Source organism: Rousettus aegyptiacus, unplaced genomic scaffold, assembly GCF_014176215.1.
Source record: "Rousettus aegyptiacus isolate mRouAeg1 unplaced genomic scaffold, mRouAeg1.p scaffold_m13_p_5, whole genome shotgun sequence".
Taxonomy (NCBI): domain Eukaryota; kingdom Metazoa; phylum Chordata; class Mammalia; order Chiroptera; family Pteropodidae; genus Rousettus; species Rousettus aegyptiacus.
Genome location: NW_023416308.1, coordinates 24387983 through 24405518, shown reverse-complemented (window position 1 = coordinate 24405518; position 17536 = coordinate 24387983). Strand labels below are relative to the sequence as shown.

The following is a 17536-nucleotide window of genomic DNA, read 5'->3' as shown; positions in this document are numbered from 1 at the left end:
TCTGTAAAACCTACCTAGAAAATCTAAATACTGCAGAATTATTCTTGTTCCTTTAAAAATGATGTTTGCAGTGAAATTAAGCTTTAAGCTCCTGGCTAGAAATCTACTGGTGACCTTGAAGAATTTTATACTTGTAGAGCTGGTTTCTGATCTTGCATATAAATGTATGCATCTCATTATGTAAGAGTTATATTTATAAATCTGGCATTGGGCAGTGTTTGAAACTAGAATTAAGTCCTCAAATTGGAAAGTATGGAATGAACAGTAAACATATGTATAGCTATGTATCTACATAAATGTATGTTACCACTTAGGAAAATATAATGTTTCAAAAACTTCATTTTTCAGATGAAATACCTGTCACAAAGAGAACATTAAAAATAAAACAAGAATCTTCTGAAGAAGCACAGTAAGTAGATGTTTCACCTTTCTACAAAGCATATTTAAGTTTAATGACTGTTGGGAAGGCGCTTCCTCTGGTGTTTAAGTAATCCTTCCTCATCTTCTTAGCTTAAGTTCTCCAGCGGCTCATCTAAAATGCTTAGAATTTTGTATGCAACAAGAAGTAGTAAATACGTAACATGAAAATAAGCACGTTTACCTGTGTGTGGATGTAGATACTTGGGTGTTTAAATAAGACTTTGAAGATGAATCACAGGGCCCTGAGTTTATCTGGGGTGAGGTGAAATGATAGGAAGGCTACAGGGACATTTACATTTCTTATTACATTTTGGGGGAAAAAAGCAAGCTCTCAGATGACGCATTTGTACATTTGGGAAAGAAAGCAGTTGCTGGAAGAAGGACTAAAAAAATCGAAGCCAGGGTCGTTCTACTGGCTTGCATCACCCGATCTTTCCCCTGAGGGTTTAGCGTTATCTCTTTTGTAAGGACATTGCAGTTCTCTGAGTTTCCAGTTATGTAATGTTTGAAGTTCTTTTAAATAACTTTTAAGTAAGTCTCTGATCAAATTTAATTATTGAGGAGAATATATGCAAAGACGTAAAAGTAAGAAAACGAAGACCACCATTTTTTGTACCTGGTAAACTTTGAGCAGTCATAGCACCCACTTATTCTGGTATACGTTATTCCATACGTGTGATCCTGATGTTTGAGAGATGGTGGATAAAAAGTAAAAACGGAGGCAAGGTGGAGAGGACTGTGACAGAAATATTGTTAGTTGTTTTCATTCAGCAAACCACCCCCCTGCCCCCCCACCCCGCCCCCCTTTGAAATGCTCGTTCCTTTTTCAGAGTATCTCTGGAACCAAAGAATTCCCAGTGTCAGCTGATTCCATGTCTGGGGTGAAGGTGAAAGTTTAGAGATCAAGAATTGTTCTCCCAAATTGTAACCATTTCCTACTTCTCAAAAAAAGAAGTTTAGACCCTGATCAGTAAGTTTGAGGCCATCTCTTGTTGGGAGTTAGGTCTCTTTTTTAAATTGTGACATCAAAATATCCCGAAGGAAAGGGAACTTGGATGAGCATTTTTTTTTTAATGAGTTATTACAAGTCCATACCTTCTGACCCCTGTTTTTTAAAGAGGCCATCATATCTTTCAATAAAATGTCCCATCTCTCCCTGTAACCACTCAGGACCTGCAGGGGAGGCCCAGTAGATAAAACTGGTGGTGAATTCAAACTTTACAGAACTGGTGTCACCAACCTCAAACCACCTGAACTGTTCCTGTGGTTGGAACTTTAGAAATCAGGAAATATCGTAGTTCTTAAGGACCATTGCAGGAACTAGGTCTAGTTTTCATTGTTCCCCACAGCTTCAAAAAGCTGGTAATGAGTCTTAAGCTTAGGGAGTTTCAGGCTGAGGTCATATCAGCAGGGCAGGAAACTGATGCTCTGCAGAAATATTCAGCCTGTGCTGCCCCTTCTCCACGTTTCAGCTCACGGGGTGAGAGGTTTTAGAGAAGTTGCTAATAGATAATATATTTTCCAGTGCGACAGTTTCCTCAGCAGTATTTCTTACTGATGATTTAGGGCCATGATAGTGGTGAATAAAAGAATTCATTTAGGCATTGGATTTTTTTTTCTCTATACGTGTGTTGCAGGTGGGATCAACCTGAACTAGCAGACATAACCTGTAGTAAAATAACCATCCTTCATTCATGAAGAAGAGTCACCTATTCTGCTCATTTAACACCTATATATCTACTGTACCTACTGTATGTCAGGCATTGGGATACATCAGTGAGCAAAACAGATAAAATCACTGCCCCTCATGCCACCTCCTTAGCCTTTACTCGAGATGAGTAAAATATTTCAAAAGAGGAAAGGGAGGATGGTGGCTATGAAAGACCCATGCCATGCAGAAACATGATGCTATTATCTTAGCCTCACAAGCACCACAGTATAAACACTAGAAAAGCAATCAAGTGTTTTGTGTCCTCTGAGAAAGAGGGACAAGTCCTCAGGAATGCCGTGATTTCATCTAGATGGCCACTCTGACACTTGAAAAGCTTTCGAGACACTTAAAGGCAGAGGGTAAATCCAGGACAGTTTTTGGCTCCAAGAAGCAACTGATTAGCTCTTTGTCATCTCCCAAAGAAAGTCAAGGAGAGTAAGAGGACAAACTGAGAATGACTGCATGGAAGATTTCCCAATTTGTTCCAAAAACTTTTCCCCTGGAAGACGTGAGAATTTAATAGGTTTCCAGGGTGTCTCCTCCCCAGAAACTGTTAGTAAACCAGCACACACACCCTCTTTCTTGCATATATTGGATTATATGTAGTTGAGTATTTTTATAGCTTAAGTCTGTAATTGATGTAGAGGGTAATAATTTGTTGCTAAGTTAATATTTAACAAACTTCAATCTTCCAATATAAAAGTTTTGTCATACCTGAGAAGCAAACTTGTAATTACATATCTTCATAGATATACGTATCATCCTGAGGTGTCAGTTAAAATTATGAGTTAAGCAGCACGTGCAACAAGAATTTCCTGTATTTTCTGTCTTAATTATTAACAATCCAAATCAAAATTGAAATTTCTTTACTTTTGCTTCCCTTTTAAAATATTTTCTAGAAGTCTCAATTCATCATCTTGAATTTTTATCTCTTTAAAGCTAACCCTAGTATCGACCTTTTACATCTGAATTCTCAGTAATTCTGTTAAACTAACAGTTCTTTTAAATTTGGGAGTAGTAATGAATTTCAGACAAATAGAAGAAAATGTCATTTTGTTTTTGCATCAGGTTATTACTTATAATTAGTTGTCTATTTTCCTGGCAAGCATGTATGAGCCAAAATTATTGAATGTTCAGAATTTCTAGGTTAGAAATTAACTGTTCATTATTTTAAGTGATACTGGGTACCTTTCTGAAGATAGCATCCTTCCCCTGCTTTTGGTAGTTAGGTCTGAAGTCCATTATGCGCATTATAATAGCCACTTAAAAAAAAATCATATTCCTTGGGTTTCTTAAGTCCTGTGGTCTTATGTATCAATAGTTACTAAGATTAGTACAGCCAGACTATATGGAAAGCAGTGTATCATTAATTCCTAGAGGCTTCCTAGGGGTGTTTCTCAGATCATAATACTATGATTATCTAGACCTGTACTGTGTTGATTTAAATGTAATTTCAAATTGTAATTAAAAATTTAATACCTCACTCACACTAGCCACATTTTAAGTGCTAATGGCTACCATAGTGGACAGCACAGATATAGACTATTTCTATCATTGCAGAAAGTTCTGTTGGACGGTGCTGATCTGGGCATCTGTGGAATTTGACTTTCATTTCTCTTTCTAGGAAGAGAGACATCATGCAAAATATTGTACAGATTTTGGAATCAGTACAGTTGAAATGGGAACTGTTTCAGAGCTGGACAGATTTTTCAAGGCTTCATCTTTCCAATAAACTGGCCATTTTTGGAATTGGTTACAACACCCGTTGGAAAGAAGATATCCGCTACCATTATGCTGAGATCAGCTCCCAGGTGCCCCTTGGCAAGCGACTCCGGGAGTACTTCAACTCTGAGAAACCTGAGGGACGGATCATTATGACCCGTGTGCAAAAAATGAACTGGAAAAATGTTTACTACAAGTTTTTAGAGATCACTATTAGCGAAGCTAGGTGCCTGGAGCTGCACATGGAAATTGACTGGATACCCATTGCCCACTCCAAACCAACCGGTGGGAACGTCGTTCAGTATCTATTGCCAGGAGGCATTCCCAAAAGCCCAGGCCTTTATGCCATTGGCTATGAAGAATGTATTGAGAGGCCCTCCTCACCCCACATGGAGTCGAGTTCCCTGGAGCCAGGAAAGGAGGGCCGAGTTGACTTGGAAACCCTTTCAGCACAAGCCTCGCTACAGGTGGAAATAGAACCCACCCGAATTATCTATTGCTACCTCGGGATTGCTGAGGTCAGGACTCTGCAGCAGTGCTTATTTTTACACTTCCAAGCAAATACCAAAACCTTCAGCAAAGATTGGGTTGGTATTAATGGGTTTTTGTCTCAGAACTGTATCGTGGACCCTGGAGTTTCCCCCAAATCCATTTACATCAAGTTTGTGGAAGTAGAGAGGGATTTTCTTTCTGCCGGCTCTTTAGTTGAGTGCCTGGAAAAAGCCATCGGATACCCCTTAAAATTTAACAACTGAATGTCATCCTTCATAAGGATTCGGGCTCTTACCTCCCTCTTCTATACTCACTTCCCATTGCCCTGACTGTCCCTCATTCAGATGCTGCCACCAGACTCTTCATTGAAACTCTCCACGACTGGGCCAGTACAACTTCTAAAGAATCACGGTAGACTTTGAGCAAACAAAACAGACCTCACCTGAAAATGCTCATTTTGAGCAAACAAGATATACAGCGAACTTGCATGGTGGGTCAGCTGTTTCTTTTTTAAAAACAAAAAAATGGATATTAGAGCCCTAATATAAACAAATGTAGGTACATTCCATATTGGACAAAACTTATACTTTGAGTTTCATATGAAATTGAAAAATTGTATTTTTTTCACAATATTTCATTTTTACACATGTCTATGTCTCTATATAAGTATTATTTGCAACCCTGAATAAATAAGCAATAGATAATGGCAAGTTAAATCTTGAGTCACAGTAAATAAGACTGTTTTTCAATATCACCTTTAGCTACTATTGTATATAATTTAGAGTTTCATTTTTTTCACCAACCCAGTGTTTTGCTATTTCCAATCAGTGTTGCCTGCAAAGACCTTTGTTTCTGTGATGTACCAACTTTACCGTTGTGTTGCCGTTAAACTTTAAAGAAAGAAAATTAAAGTACTTCCTGGCCTCTTGGCGTACTAGTTGAACTTTTTGTGACAGAGTGTGGCCGTGCTGGCAGTGGGACTGTGCTGACTTACAGAGCAGGATACCTTCACTTTCTTCTTCTCTCCGCACCCCACCAACCAATGTCATTACTTCTTGTCAGAGTGTACCAAAGATAATTGGACATTTCATTTTGTATTTCTTTAAAAAAAAATGACTAAGATATTCCTTCTGACCCTAAGTATATTAATGTATAAGAGATTTTCATTCCTCATTTTTACACTCAGCAATCAGGGGCAACTCTCTCAAAGAGAAAGGGGAAAATTGATGTCATCCAGCCACATATAAAAAGGGAAAAGATCCAACAGAAAGCACCCTAAAAGGCTTTTAAGTGATCTGTTGGATAGGCAATTGCGAGATCCATTAGGAAGGTAACTATTAAATTTAGATCTTTCAGAGATTTTTGTGGGTCAGCTAGCACTCCACTTAGATGTTAGTACTCTTGGCTACGAGTCAGCTTACTAGTAGGGTAGTCAGGGATCACTTTGGTGTCATAGTGAGGACTTGTTAGATTGGTTATTTATCTTTAGTGATTCTCTAACATCTCTCAGGTGCTCTACTTGAAAAAGACTGCAAATCCAAGTGAGAGCTATAATTCTCCCCATTTATCTATACTATTGAAGATAAAATTGCATATTGATAAAAAACATATATACATAGATATTATATATCTATATATATATAGATAGATATTTTTATTTCCCGCTATCTGAAATGGTCTCAGATCAGTGGTTTTCTCATTCTCATACTTCTTGATTGGATGATGCTTATGTTTCTAATGGCTAGAGAGCTTATAATCGTTGGGATGATTTTTATTAATGTCATTTGAGTCTAGGTTTATGGAGTTGGCTGTTTTCTAATGTGAGCTGCTAAAAATGGGTGCCAGTCAGGGAAAGTACAAATATTGTAGAATGTTTGAGTATAGCCCCTCTTCTCTCTGGGCAGTCTGCAGGTTATGGGCCTTAGGAAATTCTCATGTGTTTGCTCTTCTTTGGAACCTGGAATTACAGTTCTACAGGCTGAGGTTCCCCTGACCATTTTGTAGCAATAATCTCACAGTATTTAGTGCTAAGTGCTGCAGAAAAAAAGCATTATTACCAGGAGTACTGCACATCATCCCTAAAACTTTGCTATTGACCAACCCCAAAACTAATGTTTCGCTTTGTGCATTTTTTTTTTTTTCTCGATCCTACTTGGCATTGCTGTTAAGTACTTAGCTAGGGCAGAGCATTTTGTGAACATTTAGTGAGATGTTTTAAATTTACTTCACATCACTGTCAGACCACTGTGAGCAGCATGGGGAAGATGGCAAAGACTGATCCAGTCCATGATTTCATCAGTGGGCTTGAGATGGGTGATTTGGGAGGGTACGAGGACAAAGCTGAACATTGGGAAATGGAGACTTGGAGAGAAAGTAGCTTGCTGATACCGACTTATCCAGTCTTTTTGGCGAGAACATTCCAGAAAAGAGGACAGCAGGGTGTCAGATGAGCATGGCTAAAAACAAAATGTAAGCCTTAAAACTGATGTAAGGGGGAAGGAGACTCTATATTCAAACATAAAAAAGCATTAGAAATACTTCACAGAAATAAGATGGGGTATGATTGGGAGAAACACTAGTATCCTGCAAGTCTCTTAACATAAGGAACTATGGACTTAGCTCTTGCACACAACATGGTTATGCAGGCAGTTCCCAGGTCACTCGCAGGTCATCTGTGACGATGTTCTTATTTTACACAAGAGTGGAGAGCAATGTGCATCCTGAAATGCATCTTGGCAACAACAAAGTAATGAGGCTGCTGTGCTAATTTCTATCATTGCTTTGGGGTCAGAAGAAATGGTGGGAATAGGAGACAGGGTCGAAGTTCTTTGATTGGGGTTAGGGCAGTGAGAGAATGCTAAAGGGACCGGCCTTGTGTCACATGGAAACTTTTACTGCCTATAAATCTTGAGTTGCAGCTTCACTTTCCAATTTTGCAAATTATTTGGGATCCAAATTCTGAAGGAAACGTTAGTTACAGAGAATGAATGTTGAGGCTATACCTTACGAAGCACTTAAGGATGGGTACAGCCTGTGTAATTGGATGCTTTGGTATTCCTGGGATATATGACCGAGAGGTTGTATTGCGTTTCTGGGAAGGAGATACTTATTGAGGATGACTTAACCCTGGTATGGAAACAAAGGAGGGATGTTTACAAGTGAGTGGTTTAACAATGCAGGCTAAAGTCAAGAAAAAATTGAGTGTGGTAGAATGGAAAAACCAAACCAATAGCCTCCTCCCTACCTCCCCCCCCCACTCCCACCACACACACACAGACACACACACACACACACACACACACACACACACACAACGTACTTGACAGTTCCAAGTTCGTAAGTACCTGCATTAGGGTGTGAGACTGGCAGTTATCTATTTCTGTTGCCTTTGCTGTCACTGAGCTGCCACGTTTTAGATTTTAGGGTTTGCACTGGAAGTGTAGTGTTTGCATGGCATTTCTCAAAGCCACTGCCTGGCAAGTATCTGAAGAGCAGTCAGGCAAGTCACACTAGGAAGCAGCAGCTGGGAGGGTCTGTAGTGCAGTGCAAGCATAAGGTACACACTCAGTGTTAGAGCAGAACTGTTTGCAGTAAATGAATCCAGGAGACCTAGCTGCTTTTCTTCCTAGTCAACTGCCACCCAGAGCAGGCAGCGCCAGGAATTCGTGGTTATGCTTTCTGCCAGTCGCCGCCTTTGCGCGAAGATTGAGCTCTGCCTGGATGTTTGGAGCATCCTTGTTTTAGCTGTAGGACGAAGAAGCAGGAACAGGTGCGTGCGCTTCTGTCAGGGGGCCGCGGCCGCCAGGGGGCGCAGATGGCGGGGGAGGGGCGGTTAAATTAAATTCGCGCGAATGAGATCTAGTCCTGGGAATTAGGATCAGAGCTGGCCCAAGGAGGGGTCGGAGGCTGTGAAGACACGGGGGATAAAGCCATGGAAGGGCTCTGTCCAGTCTCCCTGCAGCCCCCTCCTTCCCAGGCAGCATAAGGCCCATGGGATGATTGCAGAGGTGAACAGCTGGGACCCCGGCTCGTGTTGCCTCAAGTTTCCTTTCTACTCTAGGGGCGTCCTCACGCCAATCTTTCCCCAGCTGGGGGAACGAGGCACAAAACCCAGTTGGGATTGGGTATAGGGCGGTCCTGAGTACCTGCTGCGAACTCTCCCCCTCGCTGGACACAGGCAAAGATGTCTCGGTGTCTCCACGTCAATAGTCCTTTGCTGGCTTCCTGCGGGCCGGCCTCGGGCTGCGGGGGCGCGGCAGAGGCGGGGGTAGGGGCATGGTGGGCCGGAACCCACCCCTGACCAGCCGCTCAGCGCAGCTCCCGCGGCCCCACCACGCCCCCCACCCCTATCCACTGCCAGGGAAAGTGGTCCTTTCGGGCAGCAGATCGCTGTCGGCACACCGCTGGCCCCTTCCCCGCCGACCTCCCCTCCCCACCTCACCCCTTCCCACCTCACCTCTTCCCCCCCCACCCCGCCACACACACACACACTGCAGAGCCGGAATGGCTGGGGAAAATGCGGCTCCCCTCTTCCTCCTTCAGGAAGGCCGCCGGAGTTAGGCTCGGAGCCAGTTAGTTGGGCCAAAGCCCGTCTGTGTACGCTGTGCGGGTGGTCCCTGGAAAATGGGGCATCCCCAAACCTCCCTCCCTTCCGTTTTCCTCCGACCCACCCAGCGGAGGGAGAGGTTGTGGCTGCACCGTGACCGTCAGGACCCTTCTCTTTCCCTACCCCAGGATGCTAGTAGCGCGCCCGGCTCACCCGACCACACCCTTCGTGCTCACCGGGTGGAGGTCGCCAGGTCTCGCGTCCCAGCTCATGGAAGGACGGCGCCCCGCCCGGAAGGACGGCGACCTCTCCGCCCCCTAGAATGCCCCGCCCCCTGTCCCCTTCGGTCCCCACCCTGCCACCGGCGCACACACGCACAGACTCTGGCTAGAGCCGCTCTCGGTATCAGTGGCCCTGCTCCCGCGCCTGCTCCGGCCGTCGAGTGACCTCGGCACCTGTCGGTCAGTGTGACCCGGAGCCGTTACCCCTGACTCTGTCGGGGCCAGGGAAGGCCATGGTGTCCCTGCTGGGGTCCCCTGTGATCAACCTGCTGCGGGTTTTGTTCCTGGGGCTGAGTACCCTTGGTGAGTGAAACCTGGGACCAGAGGGAACTTGAGATGGGAGATGGGTTGACTCTGACCCTGAGGGAGCTGGGGTGGAGCCCGATGAGGAATTGGGTGGGACGGGATTCCCGACCCCCGCCCCAAACACACGCACAAGCTCTCTCTTCTTGCCGCCAAGGCTTGACTGATGGTGCTGACTCTATCCCAACTGTTTGGGGACAGCTCCCGCTTTGGTTGTGGGTGTATGTAGTGGCGGCGAGGGTTAGAGCATCCACCGGGTAGACAGACCTTTGGGGTGAGTTAGTGGAACCATTCCTCACCCTCCACTCCCTACCTCCACCCAGCAGAGCCAGATGAGCTGAGCTGCTAGATGAGACACTGGCTAAAGAGCTTAAGGACTTAACTTCTTCTCTCCCACCCCCACCCAACAAGCTCATGCACTAGAGCCCTTGGGGAATTCCTGGTCCTCGGTGTGACACCCGCTCTTCACGTCAATTCCCCAGCACAGATCCTGCCTCTTGCCCCCTCCTCCTGCTTCCTGCCCTGGGAATCAAGGGAGGTGCCCGGGAGCGCAACCGTGAGGTCATTTGGGATACAGGAAATGGGGGAGGGGTTTGAATGCCTAGAAGAGCAGAATTGAGACACCCCCCCACCCAGAGGTCCATCACCCTCATTTTTTTCCAGAGCCAAAGGGACAAAGAAAAATAGAGAGGAGGGCCTCAAAGAGTCAGAGAGGAAGAGTGCCTCCTTAGAACAAGTGCTCGAGGAGTGTTGAGGGCTTCCAGGAGCCCCCAGGAGCTGGAAGTGGCCTAATGTGAAGTTAGGGAAGAAAAGAACCCAGCAGGAACTAAGCCTGTTCCGTTGCTACCTCCTGGGCTTTCTTGCCATCTCTCTTCAAGGAGAGATGACGTGAAGAGCGGGTGTCACACCAGGTGGGAGTGAAGGGAGTTAGGCAAGGTCAGCTTGAATTCATTTTTCTCAGCTTGTTAAGTCGCCAGGGCAAGTAAGGCTTGGAAAAATGTAGAATGAAATTGAGCCACAGTGATGGGGACAGAAATAGGGAACGCCTAACTCTGTGTCGGGTTTAGCCTGGTCTGAGCTGCAAGGGTATTGAGGCATAAAGCATTAGGGTCCCCATGCAAAGTGGGACTCAAGAGAACCTCGCCAGTCGCACCAAAGCCTGGACAGCTTCCTGCCCCTATAGATTTGGTGAGTCTGTTCCAGGATCCCTCGGCTTATCAGCCCTACCCCCTCTTAAACCTCAGTGCCTCTTTCCTTTCTTCTTCTGCCCCCAACTGCCCCATCCCCCTTCCTGCTGGAGGTCTATGAAGCAAGGGACTAAAATGCAAGTTGGCTGCCTGGGAATCGTCTGCAGCTCTCCTGTAACCCCTCCTTTTTCCTAACTCTGAGCCTCACTTTTTATAGTGACGGCCCAGGCTCAAGGGGGATCGCCGAGCTCCCCTGGCACCTCGAGGGTTAAATGGCGCTAGGGACCACAGCGCTGGGACCGGCACTGGCTCTGCCCGCCAGGACTCAGCGAGGCCCTTGTGTTTCGCACTCCTCCGTGGCCCAGCGCTGCTGCCCCTGGGGCGTGAGAAGCCCGCGGGGGGAGTTTCTCAGAGAAAGAAGGAGACTAAAAATAGTAGCCCTGGGGAGCAGGCCCATTTTCGTTCTCCTTCAACCCCTGCCTGCTTCTTCACTCTGGGGAGTGGGCCAGAGGGTCCCTTTCTTGGGCTGCTCAAGTCTCCTTCGCCCAGACCCAGCCACCCCTTCTCCCCCTATGGCACCATGGACCCTGGGAGTGAAAAGGGACCAAGAGCTGGGGGCCTCTGCTCCAGCGGACACCCAGGACAGAAGGTGGAAGCCTCGGGCCTCTTCAGCTCCTGATTTCTGACTGGGGGTGGGACAGGGAGCATTTGCCCAGAAGTGAGTCCATTACTATCTTAACCGCCACCACCACCACCCCCCGCCCCGCCCCCGCCCCCTCTCACTTTTTGCAAAGTAAAATTACACGTGAGGACCTGGGGAAGGTCGCTGAGGGCGGTACTGCGGGCTTCCCGTAGGAAATTCCTGGCCGCCCGGAGCGCAGCAGAAAATCCGGGAGAAGCTGCCCCGCCCGCAGGCCTCTGGTCGTCCAGGCCTCCGCCATTAAAGCCCGGATCCTCTGGGGCTTCGAGCTCCTTGAGGCGGAGGTTATTTCCGTCTGTGGAGCCTCCGGCCTAGCGCCCCCATCCCCTGTCATTGTCTTCTAGCTTATCGCTGGGCACAAGTTTCCTGCCCGGTCCATAGGGACCTGCCAGGAAATGGGAAAGGGGGTGCTGCAAAGGCCAAGGAGTAGGGGTAGGGGTTCAGCAAAGACGCGCAGCGGGAAGCGGTTGGCGGGGCGTGCATCCTGGCTGGGTTTGCTCCGGGCCTCAGAGGCCTTCAGCTCAGCTCCAGGAGGGCGGAGAGCCTGGCGGGTCTGCGGCCTCTCTCCGTGCGTTGGCCGCCGGGTCGCCACTCGGAGGTGACGTTGCGGAGCGCCGAGGACCAAGAGGAGCGAGGCTGAAGCCTAGGGCAGCCAGCATCTTCAGGACCGCCGGGTACAAGCCCGAGGTTATTCCGTTAAATGGCTTAGAACTCGGCCGCCCATTGCCTCTCCGAAGGGCAAAAAGTGAGTGTTTCTGAACGCCACGGTGCAAGCATTGATTCGGTAGTCCCCTCCTTGAAACCAACACCCCAGTCTGTCTCCTGGACCCACACAGACCCAACTTTGTACTTGTTCGTTGGGGACCATCATTCCAGTCCCAGCTCTGCCAAGATTCCCTGCAACATCAAAGGACCCTCCCAGACGGCCTAGACCCCCAAATGGGCACGTGGAAACTTACTGGGTCCCAACCCTCCTCTTTCCTGGGGCGCGCATTTGTCGGGGCTGAGCAGGGGGTCGGAAGCACAGCAGTCACTCGGCCGCTCCAGTCTATACTCCTGGCAGTTCAGAAGGAGCGGCGGGTTACTCGGTAACAGGCGGCTTCCCAACCCCTAGCGCCTCTGATCGAGAACGAAGGAGCGAGGAACACTCCTATCTTGACCAACCTCGTCACTCCCTCCATCCTGGCTCCCCGCCTGGGGAAACTGGGAAAGCAAGGAGACTTACAGCAGAGTGTAGATCAAAAGTATTAGCCCTGCCATATCTCTTGTTTGTCTTCCCCTTCTTGCTCGAAAGCTGCCTTCTCTTTTTGGTGCTCTGAAGTCTGCGTCCTTGGATACAAAAAAAAAAAAAAAAGCACAGAAATGTGTTCTTCCCGCTACAAACTCAAAAGGCTGAGGTTACGGAGAATAAGCACTGATGACGTTGAAAGCGGGCACTAGGTTAGGGTCCCCGGGAGGTCTTCGAACTTCCAGAACTTCCAGAGGCCGGACCGCCAGGAGGTTGTTCTTCCCATTGGCGGGATTTCCTGACCCTCTCTTCCACCGGGATGGGCAGGTCAGCGCTCACACCGCTTCGCTCTGCTCTCGTCCCCAGCGCCCGCTGCGCGCGCCCAGCTCGAACTGCATGTGCCCCGGGGCCTCACCAGGCTGCAGGTAGTGGAGGGAGCGGAAGTGGTGCTCCCGGCATGGTACTCCTTTCGAGGGGAGGTGTCTTCAGGCCAGCCGCCGGAGATGCTCACCGTGATGTGGTTCTTGGAACAGGAGGGGAAGGAACTGAACCAGGTGAGGGAGGAAGGCATCTAAGCCCAGGCTAGCTGCGCCCAGTGGGGGCAGAGGGAACAGCTGGCAACATGGGAACTGATTGGCAAGGAAATAGGGGACAGGAAGAAGTTTCAGCGAAAGCAAGGTCCTGCTCACCAGTTCAATTTTGTTCCAATATTGGATGCGTCCCAAAAGAATTCTCTTCTCCAACTTTCCCTAGAAATCCAGCACACAAAACACTGAAAAGTAGAGGTATTTTACTTTGCTGTGGGAGTCACGAAGATTTGGGGGTTGAGGTGGGAAGGGTTAGGGCCAGTATCACACAACTTTCAAAAGTTGGTCATCTTCCTGTTTTCACATTCTCCGCTTTGACCGCTATCACAGGCCACTTCTCTTCCAAATGAATATCAGTCCCACTGCCCCTTATCCCTACCTTGAGAGGCAAGGGGGGGTAGACTCCTCCCATAATCCTCCTCCCTGTCATCACACTTAAAGCCAGAGGCAAATCCACCCAGATGCCAAGGACACTTAATTTTCAGAGCTCCTTACTTGCATGGCTCCCTTCAAAGCTTGAGAAAGTGTGTTCAAGAGGTCATTTAATAAATAGGGGGTATGTATGCAAGAAACTTAGATTGCAAGGGTAGATTTAGAACTTATATATTTGGCTGGGAAAGGGAGGGGGCATCGAGAAGAAGAAGACAAAAGATCTTTTTAAATTTTGGATCTGCCCCTGCAATCTAAGATTCTTTTATACATAATTTCTATTTACATTATTCCTCACCCATTATGCCACCTTTCTAAACATTCCAAGTGGGAAATGAAGAGGCAATGTATAGGGGATCAAGAATCATTCTGGTGAAGAGGACCTGGGGCATGGGGGTAGTGAAAGGGTGGCTTGGGAGACAAGGGTGAATGGGGAGCTGGTACAGGTTAGAGGGATGGGTGTAGGGGAGGAGCATTTGAGGATCGTCAGTTTGGGGGAGAGGGACTGGCTGAGGCTGGGGCACAGTGTGTGCATGTAATAACTGGGAGGCATTATGCCCACATCAGGTGGCGGCGTACATCAGTGGGGTTCTGTCAAGCCAGCCTGGAGTATCCCTGGTCTACCCCATGCCTTCCCGGAATGTGTCCCTGCGGCTGCAGGGCCTCCAGGAGAAAGACTCCGGGTACTATCGCTGTTCTGTGAATGTGCAAGACAGTCAAGGCAAAAGCAAGGGCCACAGGAGCAAAACCTTAGAACTCAGTGTGCTGGGTAAGTAAGAAGCACACACGTTCCAATACCTCCCCACCCCCATGGGAGGTCAGGTCAGGCAGGTCCCTGTCGCAAATGGCTGAGTGTAAAGGTTGGAGGAGGGGCAAACAGTGACAGAAGGGTATGTGTGTGAGTTTGGGGGAGTGTCTGTTGGTCCGTTGGGTGTGAGTTTTTAACCTGTCTCCCCTCCTCCAGTTCCTCCAGCTCCTCCATCCTGCCACCTCCTGGGCGTGCCCCGTGTGGGGACCAATGTGACCCTGAGCTGCCGGTCCCCAAGGAGTAAGCCTGTTGCCCAATACCAGTGGGAGCGGCCACCCCCGTCTTCCCAGGTTTTCTTTGCACCAGTTTTAGGTGAGAGACTTCTAGAGACCACTGAGACAGTGGCTGGGGTAGGGAAAAGACAGATACCAGAGGGCCTGGGGGAAAAGGGAAGGTAGTGTTGGAGAGTACTAGGGACTAGGAGGAGGGTGTGTGGGGTGGGGTGTGGAGAAAGGGCCTGCCAGGTACAGACATGTGCTGGGTGCTTTCACATGCTGTGGAACCATGTTACTATGGGGGCTCTGGAGCTAGACAATCTGCAACTTGGTACATCTATTTCCTCATTTATAAAATGAGGATATCAATAGCCCTGATTTGAACCATCAGCTATAAAAGTCATTTGCGGGCAGTTGGAACTTTTTGTTTTTCAACTTTCATGAGATATAATCGATGGAACATTTTTAGTTTGAAATATTAGGTGCTGTTAGAGAATTTTTAATTTATCAGGTATGATGATGGTATTGTGGTTATGTGGGGCAGTGTCTTTATTTTTTGGAGATTCATGCTGAAGTATTTATTTTAAAATGTTTCAGAAAAAAAAAGAGAAAGGGTAATGAAATAAATATAGCAAAATGTTAGCAATTGTTGAATCTAGGTGAATTTTCATTTTGTTCCTCTTCTACTTTTCATTTGACCATTTTATAATAAAAGTTTTTTTTTTTTAATGTAGTGCTTACCTCATAGGTTTGTTGTGAAATCTTCATAAGTTAGTACATGTAAAGAACTTAGTTTTTGGTGTACAATAAGCAGCCAATAAAATTTAATGGTTATAATGATTATTTCGTATAATCCTTCCAACACCATCCAGCAGATCATATTACTCCATTTTACAGATGAAGAAATTGGGACCCTGGGATAGCAAGTAACTTGCTTAAAATCACATGGCCTGTTCTGGTTTTCTCATTCCTAGCCTGATATTCTTTCTCTCACACCACTCTGCCCTTCAGAAACAAAAGTAAAAATCATAATTTGTCTTTTCTGGGCGTCACTTACTCTTTAGTCTCCTTTTGAAATTAGTTGGGGACACGGAGCAGTGGAAATAGTGAACAGACAGCTGAGTCTCCCAGAGAGTCAAAGAGGACACTCCAGAGGAGGGGCAGGTTTTTTTTTTTTTTTTTGTTTTTTTTCCTTCTTCATAGGAAAGAGGATCCTTGGCCTGACGGCTAAATTGTGTCCACAGATGCCATCCGTGGATCTTTAAACCTCAAAAACCTTTCTGCTTCCATGTCTGGAGTCTATATATGCAAGGCCCACAATGAGGTGGGCAGTGCCCAGTGCAACGTGACCCTGGAAGTGAGCACAGGTCAGTTAGGGGTAAGTGTCAGTTAGGGTTAAGGAGAAGGTTGGTCAGTGGTGGGGGTGGAGTTGCAAGAGAGCGGGGAGGCTTCTCATTGTAACAGGGCAAAGAACTTGTCCTGGTCAGTGACCATTTTCTGCTTGATAGCCACCTCTTCTGAATAGAGAAAAAGAGAAAATGTGTATGATGGCAGTGGGGTAGCGGGGTTGGAGAGGGGTAGGGAACAGCTGAGTGTTTCCCTCTGGCACCAATGTTTTTCCAGGGCCTGGGGCTGCAGTGGTTGCAGGAGCTGTTGTGGGCACCCTGGTTGGATTAGGGCTGCTGGCTGCAATGGTCCTCTTGTATGAACGCCGGAGCAAGGCGCTGGAGGAGCAGGCCAATGATATCAAGTAAGTGTCCCTGGTCTCTGGCCAGATGGGGCTCTCCCCTTACAGAAGCTGGGAATTCAGGCAGCTCTTATCTAATGAAAGAGTGAGCTGTGGTTGAAACATCATTGCTTTTAAGAGAGAGGAGTTGAAGTGGGAGGAGGGGCGAATAAGAGAATGCATGTAGAAACTTTCCCGCTTCCAGTTTCTGACATCGTTACTTCTTTGATAACTAGGGAGGATGCCATCGCTCCCCGGACCCTGCCTTGGGCCAAGGGCTCAGACACGATCTCCAAGAATGGGACCCTTTCCTCTGTCACCTCCGCACGAGCCCTCAGGCCGCCCCATGGCCCTCCCAGACCTGGTGCATTGACCCCCACACCCAGCCTCTCCAGTCAGGCGGGGCCCTCACCAAAGCTTCTCAGGACAGATAGAGCCCCTCCCGAGCCAATAGCCCCTATCCCTGGCGGGGTCCCTTCCTCTACTCTGGGCCGCATGGGTGCTGTCCCTATAATGGTGCCCACCCAGAGTCAGGCTGGGTCTCTGGTGTGATGGCCCCGCCACTTGGGCAGAGCCATCTAGTTTCTCTCCTTCCTATAGGGGTCACTATAGGGGTTACCCTAGCACAGAGGCCTAAGTCTGGGGGGTGCACCCTCCAGATCTCTAGTCTTCAGCCCCCATCTTTCTTTACTATGATAAAATTGGGCCTCAGTTAAGACCCAAACTTCGGGGGGAAGAAGAAGAGAAACGGAATTGGGATTAGAAAAAGCTTTGATCCCCTCCGGGGCCCCTTTAAAACTGCAGAGGAAGGCTGCTGAGATTGGCTACATGCCCCCCCCACACACACACACACCTCCAGGCCTCATGGGGACTCCCAATGAGTCCTCCAGGCCCCCTTGACCTGTACCCCACTTTTATCTAACACCATCCTTCACTCCTGCCCCGGCTCCCTGCATGAATATAACCTGTCCTGCTGGTTTGGTTGGGTTTTGTTGGGGCAGGGGATAGGGAAGATATTTGTTAAACTAACTTGAAATTCATGTTTTTGTTTTTATTTTACAAATTGCAATAAATATACATTATGTTTGTATGGAAAATGATGGTCAAATCACCTTTTCAAACTTGGAATTCCCAGGAGAAGTTGAGGACGATGCAAGGAGGCCCCCTACCCAGGCTGTGCA

The 17536-nt window shown here is 47.5% G+C and overlaps 2 protein-coding genes across 7 annotated transcripts in view; both read left to right on the top strand.

Moving 5' to 3' along the window:
* Window positions 1-5275, top strand: part of MSANTD2 (Myb/SANT DNA binding domain containing 2) — a 28688-nt gene extending 23413 nt beyond the window's left edge. For all 5 annotated transcript variants that reach the window (XM_016124921.2, XM_016124920.2, XM_036220928.1 and 2 more), the window contains exons 3-4: window positions 349-409; window positions 3756-5275. In XM_016124921.2, the coding sequence (XP_015980407.2) occupies window positions 349-409; window positions 3756-4608 (914 nt within the window). In that variant the 3' untranslated portion in view covers window positions 4609-5275. The remainder of the gene's footprint in view (window positions 1-348; window positions 410-3755) is intronic.
* Window positions 5276-9261: 3986 nt separating this feature from the next.
* On the top strand, window positions 9262-17452 carry ESAM (endothelial cell adhesion molecule). 2 transcript variants are annotated; one of them, XM_016124926.2, is made up of 7 exons: window positions 9262-9475; window positions 12957-13144; window positions 14174-14375; window positions 14571-14726; window positions 15874-15996; window positions 16253-16379; window positions 16592-17452. In XM_016124926.2, exons 1-7 carry the CDS (start codon window positions 9406-9408, stop codon window positions 16905-16907), a joined length of 1182 nt encoding a protein of 393 aa, XP_015980412.2. In that variant the 5' UTR covers window positions 9262-9405; the 3' UTR covers window positions 16908-17452. The 2 variants fall into 2 exon arrangements, with proteins under 2 accessions (XP_015980412.2, XP_015980413.2); XM_016124927.2 differs by having other exon boundaries at window positions 9263-12107.
* Window positions 17453-17536: the final 84 nt, after the last annotated feature.